This window comes from Galleria mellonella, unplaced genomic scaffold (genome assembly GCF_026898425.1).
Source record: "Galleria mellonella isolate WM207_F2 unplaced genomic scaffold, CSIRO_AGI_GalMel_v1 utg352, whole genome shotgun sequence".
Classification (NCBI taxonomy): domain Eukaryota; kingdom Metazoa; phylum Arthropoda; class Insecta; order Lepidoptera; family Pyralidae; genus Galleria; species Galleria mellonella.
Window position 1 is genome coordinate 124,087 of NW_026442084.1, and position 26,510 is coordinate 150,596.

Here is a 26,510-nt window from a genome sequence, read left to right on the forward strand (position 1 = left end):
TTTTTTTAATCCTTTAGTTTTTTTTTATTAACAAAAAACTTGGCAATGGGCAGATCCCATTGTATGTGATCAACAATCGATGAATGATTTAGAGAATAGGATATTTCAACAGATAACTTTCAATAGTTATGACATCAAGTACCGGAAGTTTATATATAAATACATATTTATTTACGTATACGCAAATATATATATTTTTATACTATACATATAAAATAAATAGATGTACATTATATATATATATATATATATATATATATATATATATATATATATATATATATATATATATATATATATATATATATATATATATATATATATATATATATATATATATATATATATATATATATATATATATATATATATATATACTATATAAATAATTTTATATATATATATATATATATATATATATATATTATATATATATATATATATATATATATATATATATATATATATATATATATATATATATATATATATATATATATATATATATATATATATATATATATATATATATATATATATATATATATATATATATATATATATATATATATATATATATATATATATATATATATATATATATATATATATATATATATATATATATATATATATATATTATATATATATATATATATATATATATATATATATATATATATATATATATATATATATATATATATATATATATATATATATATATATATATATATATATATATATATATATATATATATATATATATATATATATATATATATATATATATATATATATATATATATATATATATATATATATATATATATATATATATATATATATATATATATATATATATATATATATATATATATATATATATATATATATATATATATATATATATATATATATATATATATATATATATATATATATATATATATATATATATATATATATATATATATATATATATATATATATATATATATATATATATATATATATATATATATATATATATATATATATATATATATATATATATATATATATATATATATATATATATATATATATATATATATATATATATATATATATATAATCGTAAAACTCACCATGATAACTCATCGTCCATCAATCCGCATTAGAAAGGTCATCTCAAAAGTCATGTTCTCAGTACCCACTCAATGTTGAAGCCCAAATCCATCATCCATATTATAAGTCAACCAGCTGCAAACCTTGGAATACGCGAGCGTACACCAAAAGCGCAAACGCAAGTGCTTGGGAACTCAAATCCAATACATAGCACAAAAAAAAGTACCGGAAGTTATTGGATGCAGGTGGCTCAGGAGTGTTCATTTAAAATAATTTATCCCTTACAAATTTGACAGCGATTATTTAACAACTGAAGTGATGTTATTATCTATTCAAAAAATATAAACAAAATATTGACATACTATTTTTTTTAATGGATGATAACGGAATGGTAACCCTGCCTGCGCTAATGGTATACGCTGGCAAGGCACCAGTGAGGGGTGATAGGTGAAAATAAAAAGGCAGGTCAGTTAGCCCACCGTGATGAATACTTATACCTGGAATTCAGCACGATGGTTAACAGGGGGACCACGTGGAGGTCGACGTGATAGCAATTGAACTGGTAGTCTGCATTACTGACAATCTCTTTCCCCCCTGATATACTAATTAGCAGTCTAATTATTTAACCGTGATATAAATATGTTTATTGAATTGAAATTTATGTTTGACGTCTGTTTTATGATAAACTAGCGGCCCGTTCCGGTATCGTATAGGTGGACATTTTTACATTTTAAAAAGTGGCCATTAAGGCTGCACACGCGACAGAAGCTTAAAAATGGAGTAACTTCTCCCGTTTTCCCAACATTTCTCTTCACTGCTCTGCTCCTATTGATCGTAGCGTGATGAAAAGTATACTATAACCTGCCCAGGAGTATGAAAAATAATTGTACCAAGTTTCGTTAAAATCCGTCGAGTAGTTTTTGTTTCTATAACAAACATACATACAGACAGACAGACACAAAAATTTTACTGATTGCATTTTTGACATCAGTATCGATCCCTAATCACCCCCTGATAGTTATTTTAGAAATATATTTCATGTACAGAATTGATCTCTCTACAGATTTATTATAAGTATAGATTACCCTTTAATTATGCTGATTTTTTTATATATTTTAATATTATGCATTTTACAGGCTTACTGACGTTATATTTTTACGTTACAGAGGCAGTAGCAGTAGGCTGGGTGAGCAGGGAGACCCTCGCTGGTACATCGATTCCGCATACGCCTCCTCGCTCAAGGTCTCGCTACGGCTGCCCACAAGACAGTTCCTAGAAGGTAAGCTACTCAAATACATAATTAAGGCATTTGTGTTTCACGAAAAATAACGACTTCAATTGTGGCTAAACCAGTTACTTTAATTTAAAAACTAAACTACTAAATCGATTTTGATAAAACTTCTATGAAACCAATCAGTAAATGCATCAGAAAAAAAAGAATTTTCTAATTCAGTACATACTTGACGGAGTTATGAGATATAAATAAAATACAATCGAAATGAGGACCTCATTCTTTTTCAAAGTCGGTTGAAAACAAGAAAATACAGTTTGTCATTATAGTTTTGATGCTATTGCAAAATTTGGTATTTAAAAAGTTGTAGTTGGAGGGATTGTTTTTAATGATTTAGTATTCTGAAGTTTCAGTTTCAAATCGGTGTTTTTTTATGCAACTTAATGTAACAAACAAGCTAATAGCTTACCTGATGGACAGTGATAACCGTCATTTATAAACATCAACAATACCATGGACATAACAAAATATACTGGGTCGCCTATGATACACTTTATGCGTTGTCATTCCTGAGAATTAGGGTATTATGCTTTTGTATCCTGTTTCATACTTCTTGTAAAAGAAGTTAATGATTTTTATTTTACATGTATAAAGTTTTCCAACCTATATAAAGTAATTAAATTCGCTCTATTTAGAGATAACAAAAGACTATACTGGGACTTACTCTAGAATGAATTCGCTACTAGTAATTTGCGTCTTTCGTATTTATTTATGATAATTAAAGATTGTGTCCTACAAAAGAACCGACTTCAGTTGTGACAAATATAGTTATTTTGATTAAAAAACTGAACCGATTTTGATAAGATTTCAAAGAGATCAATCTGTAAGTATGTATCTGTAAGTATCCTTTCAGATAAAAAAAATATGGTAACAAACTAATAAACAAAATGTAACTGAATTGGAAACCTTTTTTTGAAGTCGCTGTGAAAAGAAAACAATGTGCATACCACAGATGAAATGCATACGCTCTTGAAATAAGAAATAGATACATTTTTATAATGTTTATATAATACAAAAATATCTCAGTAATAATTTCAGACATTGAACAAGCTACCATAATACCGTAAAGCAGTTGTTCGCTGTGTTTCGGTTTGAAGGGTGGGATATGGCGTGAATTTACAGGGTACAGAGGAATAACATCTGAGTCCTCAGGAATGGCAACGCATGGGGGGTATCATGGACGAAACAGTATACTATTATGTCTATGGTACTGCTCATGTCTATAGGCGACAGTTACCAATTTTCATCAGGTGGGCCGTCAGCTTGTTTGCCATTCCAAGTTGAATAAAAAAAAATATCTGATTGATATAAATGTATATCATTTACAGACTTCTATCAACCACGTCTTTTACAAAGTGATATACGGAGATACATAATGGGTATGTGTGAGTGAGCAACCCCAACCCGATTTTTTGAAAATTGTATGGTTGTATGTCCTTGACTATTTTACAATATTTCAGTTTTCCTTATGTGTTTTAATCTGTCTTTAGAACAGTAACTATTGTGAGATTGTCCACTTTTGTATTATTTTGTTTTCTATCCAATGTTTTTATTTAATAAAAAGAATTGTTATTTTACATTTGCTTGAAAATGTGTAAGTTGCTAAATCGTCGTTGCTGTCGCACGTTGTAAAATTGTTTTCAGCGCCATCTGTGAGTGTGTTATAAAACTAGAAATAGATAGAGATGTTGACGCCAGCAAGCTTCTTCCACTAAATTTTAGAGGGCGTTATTCATGAATTAGTAGTTCTACGAATTCAAATTTTTAGAATATTAGAATTCGTAGAAGTTTAGTAAAATCTAGAATTTTTTGTTCCTATTTTTTCCTTTGCTTCCTGGAAAATTATAAGTTATCTATTTCATATATGGCAATACTTTTCTCGTACTAGCATATATGTTCAGCACATATAATATCTACAATAAATTGAAACATTGCTTATTGTGGAATTACTGGGTACTCTGTTTTAAATGCTTATTTCAAAAAGGTTGGTGTTCATAGGCTGGGGAAGTTATATATAAATGGGCGAACTTTTCGCTTAGCTTTTTTCTATCACAAAGGTAGCAAATTGGTAAACAAGCATACGACCCGTCAATTGGCAAACGGTGACCGTAGCTTATGGTCGCATGCAGCTCCAATCCTATAGAGTTACGTGCGGCATTCTCGATCCTAATTAAATCTTGATACGTCGTTTTTGAAGAACCTAACTGTATTTTTTTTTCTTGGGAAAACCTTGCAGGGAGTTTATTTTACAATCTAATCATTCTCTTTATTATTATATTAGAAAGATAATCCGGTAACATGATATTCTTGGTCTACTTATGAAAGCAACCGTGACGCAAATATTTTTTTATATTTTATGGGAGCAGGTGTTTTTAAATATAATTTTATAAATATTGCGCTAATGTCACATCTGATTTTCGGACCGTAACGCCATTCTGACGACGAAAGCGACCTCTATATCACGCGCATTAGGTATGTCACTATTAATTTTTTGTACGTTTTTTGTACGGCAAAAAAGCTTATTTTGTTTTATTTAACTTAGAATGGCAAACAAGCTGACGGCCCACCTGATGGAAAGTGGTAACCGCCTATAGACATGAACAGTACCATGGACATAACAGAGTATTTTTTCGCCCATAATACCCCCCATGCGTTGCCATTCCTGAGGACTCAGGTGTTATTCCTCCGTACCCTGTAAATATAAACCCTGTATATAAACGCCTTATCGCACCCTTCAAACCGAAACACAGCCATGCAAACATGCTTTACGGTAGAAACACGAATGGGACAGAGGTGCCCAAGCAGTCTCCCTATATATATATATGTCATGGGCGAAACAGTATACTCTGTATGTATAAGGAGATAAGGTAACATTGTATTCTTACTTGCATCGCAAGGAGATAAATATTGCGAATTTCCCCCAAATTTCAAGTGAACAAAGTCGCGGATAATCGCTAGTTTTAGCACTAAGCAGTGCTCCGGTAGAATCTAGTATTTTGGCACGGATCGACCTATTTTCTTTAGTTTAACACATTAATATTGCGTCATTGAAATATGGGCCATTTCGTTCGATTTTCGGCTGATATGAAATAACGATGAAAAAAGACGTGAAGTGAAAAAAAAAAAATGTGCCGAAGAGAAGACCTCGAGTCCGTCGCGCGCCATTTACTCTGGCGCTTCCTTTTCACATAAACACTCGTGTGAAAACTTGATTTTATTTCACAGTTTTATACTTATGCCTTATGTTTTAGTGGAACGGCTAGTTCTGTCTAGACAGTACTGTAAATTATAATTTTCAAACGCTCAAATCTCCATCAATCGTCACTGCTTTTGGCACATGTTGACTGAATTAAAAATAGTCCAGTAAACATGCTAGCTCCTTTATTAAATTATTTTATATTAAAAGTTCTTTTTTTATACAACTTAGAATGGCAAACAAGCTGACGGTCCACCTAATGGAAAGTGGTAACCGTCGCCTATAGACATGAGCAGTACCATGGACATAACAGAGTATACTGTTTCGCCCATGATACCCCCCATGCGTTGCCATTCCTGAGGACTCAGGTGTTATTTCTCTGTACCCAGTAAAATCACGCCATATCTCACCCTTCAAAGCGAAACACAGTCATGCAAACACAAGTGCTTCACGGTTGAAACACGAATGGGACAGTGGTACCCAAGCAATCGACTTTTGTACAAAGTCTCCCTCTGGTAAAATCACTTCCAAACCTATAGTTGGAGTGAGGAAAGGGGGAAAGGGATTGTTAGTAATACGAACTACCAGTATTGTTGGCAATATGGTCATGGTCCCCCCTGGAAACCATCGTGCTGAATTCTAGGTGTATTCATCATGATGGATTAACTGATCTGCCTTTACATTCTCACCTGTCATCTTTCACTGGTGCGCTAGTGTATATCGTTAGTGCAGGCGGGGTGACCATTCCATTATCATCGATAAAAAAAAAAAAAAACAGTTCTATTGCTATAGCAGGCTGGCATATAACAGGTCGATCTTCATGTACTTCCTCCTGGATACCATCTTGGTTATTTCTTGTTGAATTCGTCAAGATGTACCAACTGATCCGCTTTCATCCTCACCTTTTATCACTTTCTGGTGCTTCGCCCGCATATATAAATAACATTGTTGGGGCTGCTATTCCATCATAATCTAATAAAAAAGAAAACTATGTCAAGTTTCAGGCTTGTAGCATTTTTCCTTATTTACTTAGTTTTTCAATTACATTTATTTATTTATTTAACTTTATATTGCACCAGAAACATAAAATAAACAATGCAATGACAATTGAACCATTCAAGTGAAATATAGTAACATAAAACTTAATAATTTCACTAGGTTACTACAAAATTTCTTAACGTAAGGATGTCAAATAGTAACACTTAATTGCTTTAAATTTAGTTTTATTTATTTATTTTTTATTTTTTTACTAGTTTGCGGACAACTGAGGCAATCTGGATACATTGTTATTATATTGATATATTTTTGCTTATCTTACATTTGAATTTAACACTAAACCTAACCAAGCGCGGTCATATGATCGTTTTAGAAATTTAGTTTAAAAATTTTCATGTGTAACATTACTGTATCACCGTGTAACTTATCGACTTTTCCTATAATATACATACAAGCCGTTTTTCAATATTTACAACTTACTATTATTTACTTGTTTGCTACACAATTGGCTAAAACCTCTTTCTATATTAAAATATATATTTTATTTTAAAGCAGTCATTTCACCGCTCATGCTAGGATTAGGTATATATGAATTGTCGGTAGGTTTAGTGTTAAATCAAGTTTTATTAAAAGACTTCAACTTTATACGTGCTGATATCAGGAGCGAGATTTTAGCCTAGAATTTTTAAATAGTAAAATATAAATAATTCAATTAGATACATTACTATAAAAATAGTCATATAAAAATTTATCGTCGGCGCAGTTCATGTTTACAGGGGCGCCAAGTGGACGGTTGTAAATAAAACGGCGAGAACTTGTGGGCGATTGCTGTACCGCTGCAATCGTGTGTGAATCACAATTTTGATACTTCTCTGACTCATACACTTTTCATCGTTTCATTTTAAAAATGGAATTATTCTATATGTAAAATGTATCGACATAATTGTGTTTATGTTAATACTGTAATAATTAGTTTTTTTTTTGATGGGTGAAAATGGTATGGTAACCCCGCCCGCGCTAACGGGATTCGCTGGCGGAGCACCAGTGAAGGGTGATAGATGAGAATGAGCCCAATGATGAATTCATCAGGAACATGGCCAGTTAGCCCATCATGATGAATTCATCAGGAATTAACCATGATAGTTTCCAGGGAGAACCGCAGGGGAAAACGCGAGGGTCGACCTGGTTGGGTATATTGCTAGCAATGGGATTCTCAGTCTCCATTACTAACAATCCTTTTCCCCCTGTAATAGTTAGTTGTACACACATTGAATTTTATTACAAAACGGAAATCTCTTAACTTTGATTTAATTTAAATTGGTTTTAATCTAATTAAAACACTCTCATTTATTATGAGTGTAACAAGGATTTTAAACTCTTCACTTTATATTAATTCTATGTTTTAAATATTCTTATGTTATCACTGTTGTAGTTTTAATACTGGCTGTTAATATGCCCTATCAGGTCGACCTCAACGTGGTTCCCCCTTAAACCATCGTGAACAATTCTTGTTGAATTCGTCACGATGGCCTAACTGACCTGCTTCATCCTCATCTATCATCCCCCACTGGTGCCCCGCCAGTGTATACCAATAGCGCGGGTGGGGTTACCATTCCATTATCACCCATTAAAAAAATACTGGCTGTTGACACTGAGGTTTTTTAGAACAATGTATAATTTTTAAGTTTGTTCTATGTCAGATTTTTATAAGTCATGTCTTGTATTTTTTTTCACTAAACATATTATTTTATATCTCAAATACATATATGTTTTATTACTGCATCCTGCTATTTACTGGGTACAGAGGAATAACACCTGAGTCCTCAGGAATGGCAACGCATGGGGGCTATCATGGGCGAAACAGTATACTCTGTTATGTCCATGGTACTGCTCATGTCTACAGGCGACGGTTACCACTTTACTTCAGATGGGCCATCAGCTTGTTTGCCATTCTAAGTTGTATAAAAAAAAAATTACAACAATCACTTGTATGTTTTTTTATTGTTTTGTCGGTATCAGTTTTGTTAATATGTAATCGATGACTTAGGAAAATGTTGTGTACATCTGTAATTGGTGTAAATGCAAGGTGCAAGCCCTGTATATCGATTAAAATTAATGTCTGTATTTACACTGTTGATATACCTTTTAATAATAAATAAATGAAAAGAAAAATATCCGATAGGTATAGATGGCGCTAGTGAATCACGATGAAAGCATTTTTAAAATGTAAAGTTTTTTTACATATTCTGATGTACTGCCAAATATTATATGACTGTTTATTACGTATTATGATTAATATGTGTGTATGAGTGTGAGTAAGTGAGACGCGGGCTGCGCGCGCGCATTCAATTGCTTACGATAATTTGGCAACATATGACCTGTTATGAGATTCTGTAAAGTCCTATATAAATAAATAGCTTGCTTGTAAACTGGAGGGTTTTTTTTTGTTGGATGAAAATGGATTGGTAACTCCGCCTGCGTTAACGGGATACGCTGGCGGAGCACCAGTGAAGGGTGATAGATGAGAATGAAAACAGGCCAGTTAGACTGTCATGATGAATTCATCAGGAATTAATCATGATAGTTTCCAGGGGGAACCACGTGGAGGTCGACCTGGTTAGGTATATTGCTAGCAATGGGATTTTTAGTCTCTATTAATAACAATCCCTTTCCCCCCAAACTGGAGGGTTTGAAGGATGAGATCTAGCTGTGGACTGGGTACTTTAAGTTAAGAGCCGTTGGAGCAATTTAACTATTTACAACCGATTTAGAAAAGAAAGAGGTTCACAATTCTGTAGTTTTTTTGTTTGTTACCTTTGTTACCTCATAACTCTGTCAGTTGTAAACCGATTTAGATTTTTTTTATTTATGTATTTACAGATTGTTTCCATAGAAATTTTATCAAAATCAGTTAAGTAGTGTAATTTTTAAATCAAAATTACTGGTTTTGTCACAAATGGAGATTTTTTTGTGAAACATACGTTATGTTTCACAAAAAAAAACCTCCATTTGTGAAATTATTAAAAAAATTGTTCAATAAATGAAGATAATCTGAGATTTTTTAGAGTTAGAAAAAAAGGTATTTTTACTGAGGAAAGTCGATAACTTTATACGAACTTTTGATCATAGAATTGATACATAGAGTAAGCAATTGGTATATATACATATGTACGAGTATCTACGTAGTCTATGCTATACTATCTACGTTAATTGAGAGTCGGCCGTGCTGTCATATTAACAAAACTGGAAAATGAATCTGTGTTACTACGTACTAGATTGGTATCATTAATGTAATATTTTCAAAATAAATAAATTAATTACATAGATTTTATATAAACGTGGTATGAACTCTATGTAATCAGTTCATCATAGATTTCAAATCACGAACAAAGTGGGTCGTCAGTATTTCTAAAAAAAAAAGAATATGGAAAATTGGCTTGTTTCAAATATCTAAAGAAATTCCAATATGTGTCGCAATATTTATATAATGTTTAAAACAATTTAAAAATAAGTTCATTTCCCTCGTTGCGCTGGATTTCCAAATATTTTGGCAACATCGAACATTTTTTATTTAAATCGTAAATCAACGATGACCTTCCCAATTTGAGGCCGTCCATCTCCCAATTATTGTGATGCGACAGATGCACCGGGGACGTGCCAAAATATATCCTGTTTTTGGACAACTGTCAGCTGCTCTTAGGGTTGCTATGTATAAATTTGAACGATTAATTATTTTGATAAACAAATACCTATATTTTATTATATAGATAAATAGATAGATAGATACTCTTTATTGTTTCCTCCAAAAGATTACAATAGTAAACTTATTATAAATATAAACAATTACAAGAAATAATCACAATGAGAAAACAATGGGCGACCTTATCGCTAAAAGCGATCTCTTCCAGGCAACCTCCTTCCTAATCACCGCGACTCATACTGTATTGTTATCCTTTCCTTCATCATCATATCAGCCGTCAACTGCCCACTCCTCCTAATGGAGAGTCTTGCCAATAGTTGCCACGCTTGCCAGGTAGGTTGGCAACCGCAGTTAGGCTTTGGTGATGTTTTAAGGGTAACGCTGCTGCTCATCTCTTGAGTTCCCTTAGTCGCCTCTTACGACACTTACGGCAAAATAGTAACGCTTGAGAGATACCATCGATATCATAGTCTATATTGTCCATGGTGCTGTTTATGTTTATAGGCGATGGTTACCATTCCATTAGGTGAGCCGTCAGTTTGGTTGCCAAAATAAAAAAAAATTAATTGATATTTTTCCTTGAATATCAAAATGATGTACAACGTAAACGAAGTTTCGGGCATAGGTAGTATAAATTAAATAATTAGGGCTGTAAACTCCAGAAAACTTAATCTACATTTGCATTTTTGACTTTGTTATGTTCATTTGTTAGTCAGTACGTATAGTATGTGGTATCTCCTGGCACAACCCTCGCATTTAAGTGCAAAACAAATATAATGACATCAAAATGATGGCCGGTCTGTTTATTTTATTAAGTGGCTAAAAATCACGTTATGGGTAAACATTTATAAATGGGTGGCAACCCTGTGCTGGAAATATACACAAATTAAGAGCGTTCATACCAGTGGCAATGATGGAATTGCGTCAATTAAAAAAAAAAAACAAATGAACAATTTTGATTTCCTTACTATATTTATATAAGACTAGTTTTTGCGAGCGGCTTCGTTCGCTCTTAATTTTTCGCGCTATTAGGAATGACTTTTTCAAAAGTCAATAAATTTTTGTATGGAACCAATAGTCATTTCACATGTTTAACTTTTAAACTGATAAAATACTAAGAAATACATAGAAACTTTCAACCCCCTTAGAGGATGAATTTTTAAGATTCCTTTCTTATTATATTAATACTCTTTGTATGGTACTAACATCTTACAAGCACCTGTAATATGTTGCATGGTTTCGGAAGCACTATTAGAGTATCGACAACTGACTCATGGTATTACGGTCTTTCATTATGTGTTTTGTATAGTTTCTGGTAGCTATTTTTTAATCGGGTACAGCTATCATAAATGTTTTTGTTCCTTGGTTGAGTTCGCCGCGTTTTAGCCATTTGTCCGACGTACTCCTGTTGACATACGGTTAGCTAAGATCCGCTCTGTGTCTTCCGTGAAGGGACTTTTTGCTCCAGATAATATTTTTTTTTATTGTAATTATTTATACACCAAAGGGAGACTTTGTACAAAAGTCGTTTGCTTGGGCACCTCTATCCCATTCGTGATTCTACTGTGAAGCAGTTATGTTTGCATGACTGTCTTTTGGTTTGAAGAATGTGATATGGCAATGAATTTACAGGGTACAAAGGAATAACACCTGAGTTCTCAGGATTGGCAACGTATGGGTGCTATCATGGGCGAAACAGTATACTCTGTTATATCCATGGTACTGCTCATGTCTATAGGCGACGGTTACCACTTTCCATCAGGTGAACTGTTAGCTTGTTTGCCATTCAAATCTAGTTGCATAAAAAAAATTGGGTACTATTGTCACATAAATTAAGGGGTGTAAATCGTTTGTCTATTTTTATTGCATATGCAAATATATGATGCATAATATATAATGCATGTGTAAATATGTGTGTATGTGTATGTATGTGAATGTTAAATAATCACTCTGAATATTGATAATAAGAAATCTCTTATTAGAGATAAGCTCGCCTTTGTACATTACGTCTAAAATAAATTGTGGTTAACATTACATTTTGTGTACAATAAAGATAAAGAATATTGAAAATTGTTTAATTGTTTTGTAAAAATAATATTTAATTCTAACATTTGGTATGAACGGTCTTAAAGCACTAAGTCTGGAGTGATCTCGATTTATGGCCGAATTTTTGTCTAATTTTGGCGCAAATGTTTTGCGCAATACTTCCCTGTAAACAAGTGATTTAAGGATTTGGCAAGGAAATGTAATTTATACTTTAGACGCTGAAAGATAAGGAGCATTTCGCTATACATTATTTCCGGTGTTTGTTTATTTATTTATATAAACTTTAGTGCACAGTAGAATTCTACGTACGGCGCACTTAACACCGGACAGAGTTCTCTGCCAGTCAACCATTGTGCAAATTGTTTATCATTTTCGAAATGTAATGGTGTTATAACATAAACCTTTTCTTTTTTTGCTATATTAGCGACACAGATTGATTGAACGAAGCCAATCGTTCGGATTTCTTTGTAAATAAAATGTAATATTACACGCTTATAATGCATCTTTCTATAGGTTGAAGAATTTAAAAATTAATTAATTATTTTTTAGTTTATTCATTATAAACAAAAATATCTTTCCTCTTTATAATATTAGCTTAGATTATATGACTTTATATCATTTATAAATGCCAAAACCTATAAGAAAATTATTCAAAAATTCCATTAATCTATAATTGTTTCAATACAAAAATGTTTATCCAAGATTAAGAAAAGAAATATCCAATGTGCAACTCTGCTTCATGGGTTGGCTTTCCTGAGGACAATGATGACATTCCTTGGTGATGCTAGTCCTTCCTTCCTCGTGGGTATCGTAAGAAGCAACTAAGGTAACTTAATGGTCAAGAGATGGGCAGCAGCGTCCCTCTTAAAGCATCACTGCGGTATGTAATGGTAAAATCAATTTGTGGGGGAGGATTATGTTCAACAGTGGACAGTTAACGGCTGAAATGATGATGATGATGATATTATGCCTCCTTTCCTTTTAATTTTGTCTGTACAATCTTTGTTTTTTCTTTATCTAGACTAGCCCCAGATAAAGGATATTTTACCATCTATATGCAATATACTGGACAGATTATTTAATGTTAATGAGTGTAAAGTTAACAATATAATTTTTAGAAATAGTAAAATTAAAATTAGCAACTCATTGTATTTGATAGGTAGTTTGTTACTTATTTCGGTACTGAAGTGTTGACGCATTTTGATTCCATGCGTATATATATATATATATATATATATATATATATATATATATATATATATATATATATATATATATATATATATATATATATTGTATGTATGTATGTATATAAATCTGATGAATTTGTCAAATTAAATACGAGTTAAAGTCGAATCCTACGTCAGAGCAAATCTATCGCGCAACGGTTTCGCCAATTTGCTAAAACTTAAGGAATCAGTAGGAACAGGTGAAACACCAAAGGTTGGCCAAAACCCAAAGATTTGTCATACGGAGCATTCCAGTTTTCATGTTTCAAAGGAATTCCACGCGTATAAACATCAATTAATTAAGAAACACGGCTGCGTACGTTATTTTCAGAGTTCAGCATTAATATTGCAGACTTTAAAAGGTCACTAATGCAGCTCTTTGAAATTTGTTTATGGCTTTATAGTAAATTGACTGAGGCATCAGGTTTGAATTGTAGATAAAAAATATCGCGTTATTTCAACAATTTTATTTTATAAAATAGTTGACTTGAAATAATTTAAAGCTAAAATTTTTAATGATATTATTTCAACGATTATAGAAAATTTACCAGAGACAGAGACTTTGTACAAAAGTCGATTGCTTGGGTACTTCTGTCCCATTCGTGTTTCTACCGTGAAGCAGTTGTGTTTGCATAGCTGTGTTTCGGTTTGAAGGGTAGGATATGGCGTGAATTTACAGGGTACAGAGGAATAACATCTGAGTCCTCAGGAATGGCAACGCATGCGGGGTATCATGTCCGAAACAGTATACTCTGTTATGTCCATGGTACTGCTCATGTCTATAGGCGACGGTTACCACTTTCCATCAGGTGGGCCGTCAGCTTGTTTGCCATTCTAAGTTGTATAAAAAAATCGTTAAGTTAAAATAATAATTTGACGCAGTATTTTTTATTTACAATTGAAATGTTAATTTACAAGTCAATCAAGTTATCAGTCAATTTACTATAAAGTTATAAACAATTTTCAAAGTGCTGAATTAGTAACCTTTTAAATATATATATATACATATATATATATAAGATTTATAGCATTTTGTTAACTATACAAGGATTTTAAAAGGTACTCAGTGAGTTATACAGATGGTGGTGGTTGGTGTTTCATCGAGTGGCAATAATAGTGAAGGTGACCCCACATTAGATGATGATATTAAAATTTTTCAAAATTACATGTCGATAAAATTGCAAAAAGCAGATGTAAAGGTAAATTTGAGTTCGATGAATAAAGAAAGTAATAAAAAAAAATCATTTTGGATTATACTTTTTATCAAATAAAAAAAGTGACGTTATTTTTGTGCGTACACTTTTTATTTCCAGTAAAACCAGAAAAGAAACAAATGTTATATGTAAAATAAAACCCTGTTGGAAATTAAAACTGCGTCATAACTTATATAGACAGAAATAGCATTGAAGGAAATAAACATAATTATAATAAAATATATAAATAAATTTTGGTCCGCTTGTATGTCGCTACGCGCTGGACTCTGAATGTACTAGTCGTACATCGCACCTAACACAGTGCGGCAGAGGTTAGCGCTCGAAAAAAAATATCCTCCAGTGTCCAGTGAAGTGTTAACAGTGTTCGGTAAAATTCGAATTTGGAATACGGTTGGTGTTTTAAAAAATGGAAACGGCACCAGTATGAGATTTTATCAGTTTTTTTTTCTCATTAAGTTGGCAACACTTACACTGCACAAATAATACACAAAAATAATTTAAAATAATAAAAAAAAAAAAATACAATGAAATATGTGTTAAAATAAATTAGCGAACAGTAGATAATATATAGCTACGACAGTGCTACGCGATTTATAACACATGCTACGCCGTACACTTTTCACCCGATAGCGAAATAAGTTTTTATTTAATTAATTTACAATTATAGTTATATATAAATGAACAAAATGAGTACATGTATATATAAATAAAAAATCCATACATATAAAATGAACATTTTGAAGTCCAAATCATTGAAAATATTTACTAAAACGCATTAAAAACAAACGGGCGAACGGCCGTGATGCGTTGGATTTACAATCATAACACTGAAATAACTAAACGATTTTTATTTCTTATTTTGAACAGCTATTATTTTTTTCACCAACTAATTTAATATGTTATTTTGTGTCTAATAAATTTAATATAATGGATATTTTGGTTGACCATTGGTATATGGGAATTAAAAGAAGTTTTTTTTTTTACCTTGGTAATTTATCAACATTGTTAAGTTCATATAGTCATAAAAGTTTAATTGCAGTTGCCAACCCGTCTGCCAAGCGTGGCAACTATTGGCAAAATCCCCTAATAGCGAATGACCTATATTTAGCAGTGAACTGTTAATGACTAATATTTATTTATTTTATTTTAATTTTTTATTGCACACACCAGTTATTTATAAAAATATGACAGAGGTAATCAAATGTACAAAGGCGAGCTTAACTCTAATAGAGTTCTCCTCCAGCAACACTTAAAGTGGAAAGGAGCATCAATGTCAGCGGGTAGAGCAATATTGTATACATACAATATTGTGACAATTTCCAAACAAAGAAACTAGACAAAATTAAATTAATTACATTATATTTAATCGTATAAATACACATATACATAAATATACATAATACACCTATGCATATATTTACACGTACATACACACACAAATATACATATAATATACCCACATTTACAGATAAATAAATATGTTCATAGAGATAGAAGATGCTCTTTTAGTCTACTTTTAAAAATATGGTTAAGTCTATGTAATATGGCATCTTTATTAAAGAGTTTGGTGGCCTGCTAACCTAGTACGGTATTCCGATTTATAAACCCGTCGTCATCAAAGGTCGTGGGTTTGAATCTAACCGATATTAAAAAATGTCGGCAATACATCTGCAATTTAGTAGTAATCATTTACCATAAGATAAGCCGTATGCTCATTTCGCCCTGTTAAAAAGAGGTATTTTTTAGAGCTAACTCTTCGGTGATGAAAAAGACCGTTAATAAACCAGATTAATCAGAGAGTTGGCAGTAGACTAGCCTGTACTTTGGACGTTAAGTGTTACATTTATTTTTTACGTCGATAATTGCCTTTGATTATATCATCACGGATTTTATGAGTATCTTTTTTATATGTAACATACACATAAATATACTCCTACTGGAGGAGAAACTCTGGAATGCCAATTGCTCTGAATCAAACACACCTCTTTCGCTTCCTCCACATTCATCAATCTATTCATACACGCTCGTCAGTTACGGGTATTTTTAATTTGTCGCTTTTTAAGTACCTCATTTAAAATAAATACCTAATAATCAAATAAAAAAATATTTTTTAATAAAAATAAACCTAATTGTAAGCGTTTTTGAATTTGTATTTTTTTTTTCTGATCATCCATTTAAGAATGCAATTTGAGCTTTGAGATCTTAGTTGTACACAACCATCTCATGAGGCCACCAACGACCCGGTCTACCATGCTGCCACCAATCTGGACATTACTATGAACATAACTTGTTTCAAGATGGTTACCTGATTACGTAAAAAACGTGCCGTTTAGAACAAATAATGTCCTCTAAAACTGACCATAATTTGAAGTCTAAAGGGTTGAGGTTTAGGTTAAATGAGGACCAGTCTTCAGATCTTATAAACTTCAGAACGTTGGTTTGAAGCCAGGCTTGGGTAGTTTGTGCCTTGTGACCAGGTACAGAGTCCTGCTGGAAAGTCCACGGTATATTTTTAAAAAGTGCATTGCTGAGAGGTTTCACAACACGATCCAAGACTGTATCAAGATACACTTTGGCTAAAGTTTTTATCCCTTTTCGACAAAAATATAGTTTTGTGACTCCTTGATAAGACACGCCTCACCAAACCGTCACTGTGCAGGATGATGACCACGTTGTACCTCTCCGACCACTTGAGCAGTTTCTTTAGAACTGTGAGCGCACACTTTATCATTTTGCTTATTGTAGTGTTCATCAATTGTGGAAATTTTTTCATCGGTAAAGAGGATATTTCTGTGCCTTTCACCTGCGTATCACGACAGAAAGCGTTTTGATCGATTCGTTCTCTTTAATTGTAAAGATTGATTTAGGGCATGTCCTATATTTCAATGATAAGCAACGAACTTCTGGTCTTGTTTTATAATACGCGATAGAGTCCTAACGGGAATCTTCATTTCTCGCGATAAGATTTTTTGTTTCCTAATGGGATATCGACGAATTTTGGCTTTAACAGCATTAACAGCCTTTGTAGTTCTAACAGCAAGCGGCCGCCCCGATCTTTTCTGGTCTTCGACAGAGGAAGTGTTGTATCTGTTGATAGTACGATATATGAATATTCGGCTGATACCAAGCTTTTGAAGTGTCTGGAATATGGCCGACGGCTCCATACCCACTTTGAGCAAGGCGATCACTGCAATATTATTTTCTTTAACACCCCATTCCATATTGTAATTTGATACTGATCACGAATAAATATGGGAAATGGCGTAAAATCGAAAGAATTTTTTTAAATAATAAACGTGTTCCAAATTCAAAACAATTAAAGTTGAATAAAAGAAAAGTTTTTATGTAACAGTATTTATGGCCAGACATGTTATGTATTGATAAAATAAATTTTAGCCGTAAAACACAGTGGCCTGAATTTATTAATTACCCATATCACCGGCCAAAGTATTTATGAAATACCTCAAAAAAAAACTGGAGAAGAGTCGTTCGGCTGTTTATGTCGAGATGTCATAACTAGAGTTGGTTTTATTGTCGATAATTTAGAATTTAATAATGATTTTTATTTTAGATGTCGCAGCCAAATGTTATGTATTTTTAGTGTTAATACGATTTACTTGTATTAAAATATAATATTAAACATGTGGGTGTGCGGGTTATTAGACATGTAGTTTGTCAGAATAGCGATTAGCACGTATAATTTTTTTTTTTATATTTTGTATAATGATCGACTCAGTTTTGTATTAATAATGTTATAACTATAATTTTCGAATTTTTCAGTAGACTTAAAAAAAAAAAAGAAGTTTTGAATTTGGTTGTTATTTTTTTTCGATATTTCATAACTGTGTAGTTTATAAATCGATTTGGAAAATTCTTTTTTATTTGAAGGGATTAATTAACTTTCAGAATAGATTTTAAACAAATTTTCTACCTCTCTTCTACCAGAGGGAGACTTTGTACAAAAGTCGATTGCTTGGGTACCTCTGTCCCATGCGTGTTTCAACCGTGAAGCAGTTGTGTTTGCATGGCTGTGTTTCGGTTTGAAGGGTAGAATATGGCGTGAATTTACTAGGTACGGAGGAATAACACCTGAGTTAACTTTATTTTGCCACGGTTGAAGTCGGCATTATTTTCTGTGCAACAAAATTTATTATTTACTTTATAACAATTGTTAGAGAATATAAAGTATTAAGGACAATGAGAAATGTGGAAGCCTACAATTTCGATAGCTAGATAGATGGCTGTCTTCCTGTGAACTCATATTTTCCTTGCTGATTCAGAATACTGCAAATGGTAGCGCGTGCTTTTTAGCGATTCTTTTAATATTTGTAGCCCAATTAATATACTTAATTACGAAACACTAGCGACTTGCCCTGGCTTCGCACGGTTATTTAAAAATAAAATACAGCCCAAGTTACTCGCTAATAATGTAGTGTTCTGTAGACGTAGAAATTTTTAAAATCGTTTTATTGTTTTTTGTGTTTGTCCATTACAAAAGAAAAAATCAATTGCCCTTTAATTTAAATAATATTGGTTGTTTTTGGTTTAGACAAAAAAACATGCAATATTAACATAATTTATTAGGGGTTAGCTTCTTAAATATGACTTATCTCATTCTCTAATCCAATATATATATATATATACATATATATATATATATAATATATATATATATATACACATATATATATATATATACACACACATATATATATGTATATGTATATATATATATATGTGTGTGTATATATATATATATATATACACACACATATATATATATATATAGTATATATCATATATGTGTAAGTATATTTGTTATTCATATATATTTATTCGTTTATATTATATATGTAATTTTAGTATGTATGTACATCAATAATTAATAGTACCGCATTCGAGTATTCTGACACTTCCCTATGGTTGACTGGGAGAGAATGCTTTTAGCATTAACTCCGCCATGTACACATATTTGTACTAATGAATAAATAAATAAATATCTAGCAAAGATTTTTTTATTTTTATTTATTTATTTAAGGCAAACAAACAGCTAAAACAATACATAATTATATACTTAAATAGTAATTTGGCAGCCACTAGAATTTGCACAAAATAAAATACAAGTAAACGAAACACAAAATTAGACAATATTGAATTAAATAAATATATACTTTATAGCCGTTTACGAATATATAATACATAAATATACATATATAATTATTAAATATATATCTAATAATAATAAAACAGTAATGGAGTCGTAACTCATAACTCAATAAAAAAAGAAAAAATATCAACAGACATTTTTTTTTATTACTCAACTACGAATAATTAAGATATAATGATTTTCATGTTTATATTTTTAATAACAATCTAAAGATAGTACAGCTGTTCATATGTTGCACCTACATTTATTGGTTTGTTCAAGATCAAACGGTGTACAAGTATTTAGGTTATATGTATCGTAACATTTGATTTTTAACCGTTTGTGGTGCGTGCGGTTTGTTTGAAATTATTTTCATACATTTTTATTTAGCAATCGAGCTTATTACATTGAGAGTACTCTACTTTATGTAAGTACTAGCTTTTATCCGCGACTTTGTCCGTGTGACGGATATTTTTTTTTATACAACTTAGAACGGCAAACAAGCTGACGGCCCACCTGATGGAAAGTGGTAACCGTCGCCTATAGACATGAGCAGTACCATGGACATAACAGCGTATACTGTTTCGCCCATGATACCCCCCATGCGTTTCCATTCCTGAGGACTCAGGTGTTATTCCTCTGTACCCTGTAAATTCACGCCATATCGCACCGTTCAAACCGAAACACAGCCATGCAAACACAACTGCTTTACGGTAGAAACATGAAAGGGGCAGAGGTACCCAAGCAATCGACTTTTGTACAATTTTCCCATACCAACTATAATTTGCAGTGTGGTCCTGGCATAAAATGAGCCACTCCTTCCTTTCCCATGGGTGTCGTAGGAGGCCACTAAGGGAATTTAATAGTCGAGGGATGGGCAGCAGCGTCTCTCTTAAATCATCACCTAAGTTTAACTGCTGCCAACCGACCTGCCAAGCGTGTTAACTACTAACCTACCCCCCCCCCCCCCTTACGGAGAAGGCCTATGTTCAGCAGTGGATATTTAACTATATCTATACTTATATATTAATGTATGAATATGTAATGAGAAAGCTCTAGTCGAGCGTTTGACTAAAATACATATAAGTTAATCCGGTTGTTCTTACTTTAAAATTTATGAGCTTTTCCGCAATACTAGGTTAGTCGTCCACTCTAGCGCAACGAAAGGCCACAGCCTTACAATATATGTGTACACATCAAACAGCGGATGTACACTTCTGAAGCGGCATTCTTGGCCACCATTCGCTCCGTCACGGCTCACTGACGATGTACGGCCCAGATTATTACGCTTTGGGGACGTTTGATATATCGACACAATCTTAAAATGATTATATTATAAAGGTTACAAATATATATATATATATATATATATATATATATATATATATATATATATATATATATATATATATATATATATATATATATATATGATTAAATTAATTGTTAATAATAACGAATATTTATTTTATTTTATTTTAAAAGGGAAATATATAATACCTTATAACATAAATAAACCAATCAAATAAACGAGAGCAGACGATTCTTTCTTTTTATTTTGAACATATATCCTTGCAGATAAGAAAAAAATATTTTTCCAAATCAGTTTATAACTGACGAAGTTATGTGGTAACAAACATAAAAAAATTACGACTGAATTGAAAAACTCCTTTTATTTGAAGTCGGTTGTAAAGTTGTAAACTTGCAGCCGATGTTATGGTTTGATAATGTTTTAAAAAGGACGCTGCTGCTATTAAGTTAGTCCCTTAGTCGCTTCTCCTATGCTAGGGGCATACGGCATTCACATTTAATTTCATCATAATTGAAACTGCCGTTTTTTGTACTGCATAATTTGTTTAAACAACTGAAAAGCCAGCTCATAACATAGTTTCTGTTGGCAACCCAACAAATATTTAATGTTTTATTTTTATGTCATGGCAACCCTCTTGCTTAAATTACCGTGCCGAACAGACGTGTTTTTTTTTGTATTATAATAGTGTGTCCTGTGTAATAACAACTGTTCTATCAATATATCAGAGGGAGACTTTGTACAAAAGTCGATTGCTTGGGTACCTCTGTCCCATTCGTGTTTCAACCGTGAAGCAGTTGTGTTTGCATGGCTGTGTTTCGGTTTGAAGGGTGGGATATGGCGTGAATTTACAGGGTACAGAGGAATAACATCTGAGTCCTCAGGAATGGTAACGCATGGGGGGTATCATGGGCGAAACAGTATACTCTGTTATGTCCATGGTACTGCTCATGTCTATAGGCGACGGTTACCACTTTCCATCAGGTGGGCCGTCAGCTTCTTTGCCATTCTAAGTTGTATAAAAAATAAAATAAAAATAAAACATATCCAGCAATTAACCTACAGTAAACTCTTCCAGAGCTACACAGGAATGGTCCTTCGAGCCGGATATGAACCAGCGACCTATGGATATTAATATTAACACACAGCTACACAGTTCCAGTAATGTAGTTTCCAATTAATTGTATCAATACACCGCTTGCAGTAATTACATGCATGTAACTTGTACTAGATTATAGTTGTAAAGATCAAGATGCGACATTGCCAGAACATGGGTGTATCATCAATTCTTTGCGGACGGTCAGCAAAAAAGTTTACTTAAACCGCTGATAATTTATTTAGGAAAAACGTAATTATTCGAAATTTATTAATAGATTATTATATTCCTTATTTGTACGTACAGTTTATGTGACTTCGCATACTATCGCAAGTACAAATTGCTTTGCATAAAAGCCATTTCGATTACGAACATAAACACACCCACCTATCCACCCACTCACACATACAAAAACATACACATCAATAAAAATATTTGAATTTAGAATCGCATATTTACATTTATAATAATTTAGAAAAACGACTCATTTAATTGCCACAAAATAAAATAAAAATAATATGGGAAAAACATGGGAGAAAACTTTACTTATTATATAAAAAATGTTGTAAATCTTTTCGGAATTCGCTGCGTAATCGCGAAACATATTTCGCATTCACAAAAATCAGGCGGACTGAGAGCCGTCTTCTTTTGGAAGTCAAAGTTAAAATTATAAATAAAAATATACAAGATTAGTTATATTACTTTGTATGGACTTTTTTATAACATGAAAGACACGACATTCGTCTCATCTAGTGATAAGTGGCTACCATTGTCCACCACCACGGAAATCGGAGGAATAGCCGGTGTGCTACCGGTTTTTGTTAAAGAAATATGCCCTTTTTTAATGTTACGATGTCGTTTCGATTGTGTGGTTAAAAGTTAGAGACAGAGACAGCAAGCAAGAGAGAGAGAGAGAGAGAGAGACAGACAGAGAGAGAGAGAGAGAGAGACAGAGACAGACAGAGAAAAAGAGAGAGAGAGAATAAATAAAAATGTACAAGTTTAGTTTTATCGCTTTGCGAATGTAGTATACTCAAAATACATGAGTGAATTAATGAAACTTTACTTTTTTATAGATGTAAAAATTTATAAAGATATTTGCAAATTTGTTACTCAATTTGTACGGTTGTTTGAACGGATTTGCTTTAAAGTTATGAAAAACAGGTTGATTATAACTTAGAACAGGAACATCTTAGAAATTTTTTTTATTTTAATCCATGTATTTTGACTACTGCACTGTTTTGAAAGAAGTGTTTTTTTTTAATTTGTCACATATAAATTGGTCATATACCTCTTATTCTGTATTAACATACGGGTCAATATTTATCTTAATTAATACGGATAACGTTGAGAACTATTTCAAGTATTATAGCTATAGAGATTTCGTTGCTGACCGTACATTAATCTAGCCTATCTGTTCCAGTTTCCAGAATTAAAGTCAGCAAGCGTCGCTTACGCAAAATATTAAACGACCAATATAATGTAAATATACGGGATGGTGTTATTAATTGGAAAATATAGGTGAATTTTTGAAAATATTATTTTGTGTATTTGTTTATTCTAAATTTAAATTTAATTTTTCTGTTTCCTCACTGAAACTGTACCACCACACGGCGATATTGTCCATAATTGTGATCAACTATAAAATGAATGTTCTACTGTCAATACTTGGCCACACTATGCCAGCTTATTTTATTATTTTATTATTCTTTCTATGTAATTCCTTGTTCCTAGCATTACATAAAGATGTTAATGAACATGTAAATGCATAAAATATGACAGTGAGAATGCAATGATACATTTTAATATGTAATTCTAAATGTCATTAGCATTTATTGTCGTCGTATTATTATTATTTATCGTCCATAAATGTCATATTATGCATTACAATAAATAACAAAGGTGTGTTCATATAAATAACGCACTATTAACAGGTGTGAACATTATGTCCACTGAAATGACTGACACATCATAAAGTGACATATATATATATATATAAATTATAATTTAAAATTCAATATTTAGTCTCTATCTATCTATCCTATTTAAGAGCTGCGCTCTTTTCGGTGGAGCTCTTGTCACTCACTACGATTTTCAGCGAGTCTCTTCACCTCTTGATACGACACGACACCAACTCCTACCTTGATCTGCCTGATGTAACTATGTCTCGGTCTCCCTCTCCCTCTCCTTCCTTCTATCTTACCTTCTATTATAATGTTCATAAGTTGATCGTTAGTTTAGTCTCATAATGCTTTATATTGTAATCCTTCTTTTTAAAGTCGATTGAAAAACACAATTCTAATCGTTGCAAAACCAACTATTTGTATTTAAAAACTAAACTACCAAATCGATTTTGATAAAATCTCTACAAGAAAGTTATAAAGAAAATCTTTCTGATAAAAATAGATATAGAATTTTTCAAATCGGTTTATAAATGACGAAGTTATCAGGTAACCCCATGGGTGTCGTAAGAGACGAGTGAGGGAGCTTATGGTGCAGGGATGGGCAGCAGCGTCCCTCTTTAAACATCTCCAAAGCCTAACTGCGGTTGCCAATCCGTCTGCCAAGCGTGGCAACTACTGGCAAAACCCCTACTAATGGGGGAGGCTATGTTCAGCAATGGATAGTTAACAGTTGTTTCAGCAAACACAAATACAACTAAATTGCTATCTTCGTCCTTTTTTGTAGCATTTATGATATTGTGCCAAATGCACATAAAAAGTGCACTTATGTAAATAAATGTGACGAGAAATGACTGTTCAAATATGCTTATAAATTAAGTTTACTTGAGTGGCGACCTCTTACTTTTCCATTTCATTCATAAAAATCTCTTTTTTATTTATTTATTTGATCAAGTGGGTGAGCTTTACAGCCTCCAAATACGCTCATCTTGGAAGGTATCAGTACAATAAAACACCACGTAAATAATTTTAGTAGCATAAAAAAAAAGTTTGTGAAACTGAAACACCATGTATATAGAGCAGCTGCGGCGGTTACACATCACGATGCTTTCCACAAAATTATAATTATATGAGTTTATTTACTACAATATATTTTCGTATTCAGCTACATTGCAGTTCCTGTGGAACGGAGTTCATCCGTTTTCGTTACGGATTCAGAGGGCCTACCATGAAGTATTTTCCGAAATTTCGGGGACGAACGAAACAGAAATTTGATGTTAAAATTACATAATACATGCTGTTTAAAATTATTAAAAATATTAAAATATCGTTCCTTTGGACTATTAGAATAGGATTTATGATGAACGAAACGTTAAGTTCCATTTACTGGGTCGATTTTAATACGAACAAAAACACGAAATTGAGCCCGAAATTTCGGAATTTCATTTCATGATAGACCACCAGGTTTCCTTAGAAAATATTTAGTTTTGTGTTCACTTGTTGTAACCTATTTATTTATTTATTTAAACTTCAACGCACAAGTAACTTTGATCTAAAAATTAGACTGTTAAAATAATTTTGGTAAAATTTTTATTGTACCAATCTGCATGTAGTATATTCTTTCAGATATAAATGAAATTTTCCAAACCAGCGGGTCTACCATGAAATGAAATTCTGAAATTTCGGACTCAGTTTCGAGTATTTGTTTATACCAAAATCGGACCAATAAATGGAGTTTAACATTTCGTTCGTCATACATCCTATCATAAAAGTCCAAAGGAACGATATTTTAACATTTTTAATATTTCCAAACGGCATGTATTATGTAATTTTAACATCAAATTTATGTTTCGTTTGGTTCCGAAATTTCGGAAAATATATCATGGTAGGCCCTCAGTTTACAACTGATGGCCTACCAACTGAGTTATGAGGTGACAAATATAAAAAATACAAACGAATGTAAACCTCTTTTTATATATGTTCATAGGCGATGGTTACCACTTTCCATTGTTGGAGTTTTAATACTGGCTGTTGACACTCAGGTTTTTTAAAACAATGTATTATTTTTAAGTTTGTTCTATGTCAGATTTTTATAAGGCATGTCTCGTATTTTTTTCACTAAACTTTTCATTTTATATCACAAATACATATATGTTTTATTACTGCATCCTGCTATTTACAATATCCATCAGGTGGGTTGTCAGCTTGTTTGCCATTCTAAGTTGCATAAAACAAAATAAAAAAACCTACTTTGTTTTGAAGGGGTTGAAAACACT

General features: G+C 32.0%; 1 protein-coding gene across 7 annotated transcripts in view; it reads left to right on the top strand.

Moving 5' to 3' along the window:
• Positions 1-26,510, top strand: part of LOC113513463 (filamin-A) — a 104,286-nt gene that overhangs the window by 40,562 nt on the left and 37,214 nt on the right. For 2 of the 7 annotated variants that reach the window (XM_052896971.1, XM_052896969.1), the window contains exons 2-3: positions 2,277-2,389; positions 3,730-3,780. In XM_052896971.1, coding sequence (XP_052752931.1) covers positions 3,777-3,780 — 4 coding nt within the window. In that variant the 5' untranslated portion in view covers positions 2,277-2,389; positions 3,730-3,776. Of the gene's footprint in view, positions 1-2,276; positions 2,390-3,729; positions 3,781-15,051; positions 15,204-26,510 lie in introns of those variants that run through there. The other 5 variants (XM_052896972.1, XM_052896970.1, XM_052896966.1 and 2 more) reach the window with 4 other exon arrangements.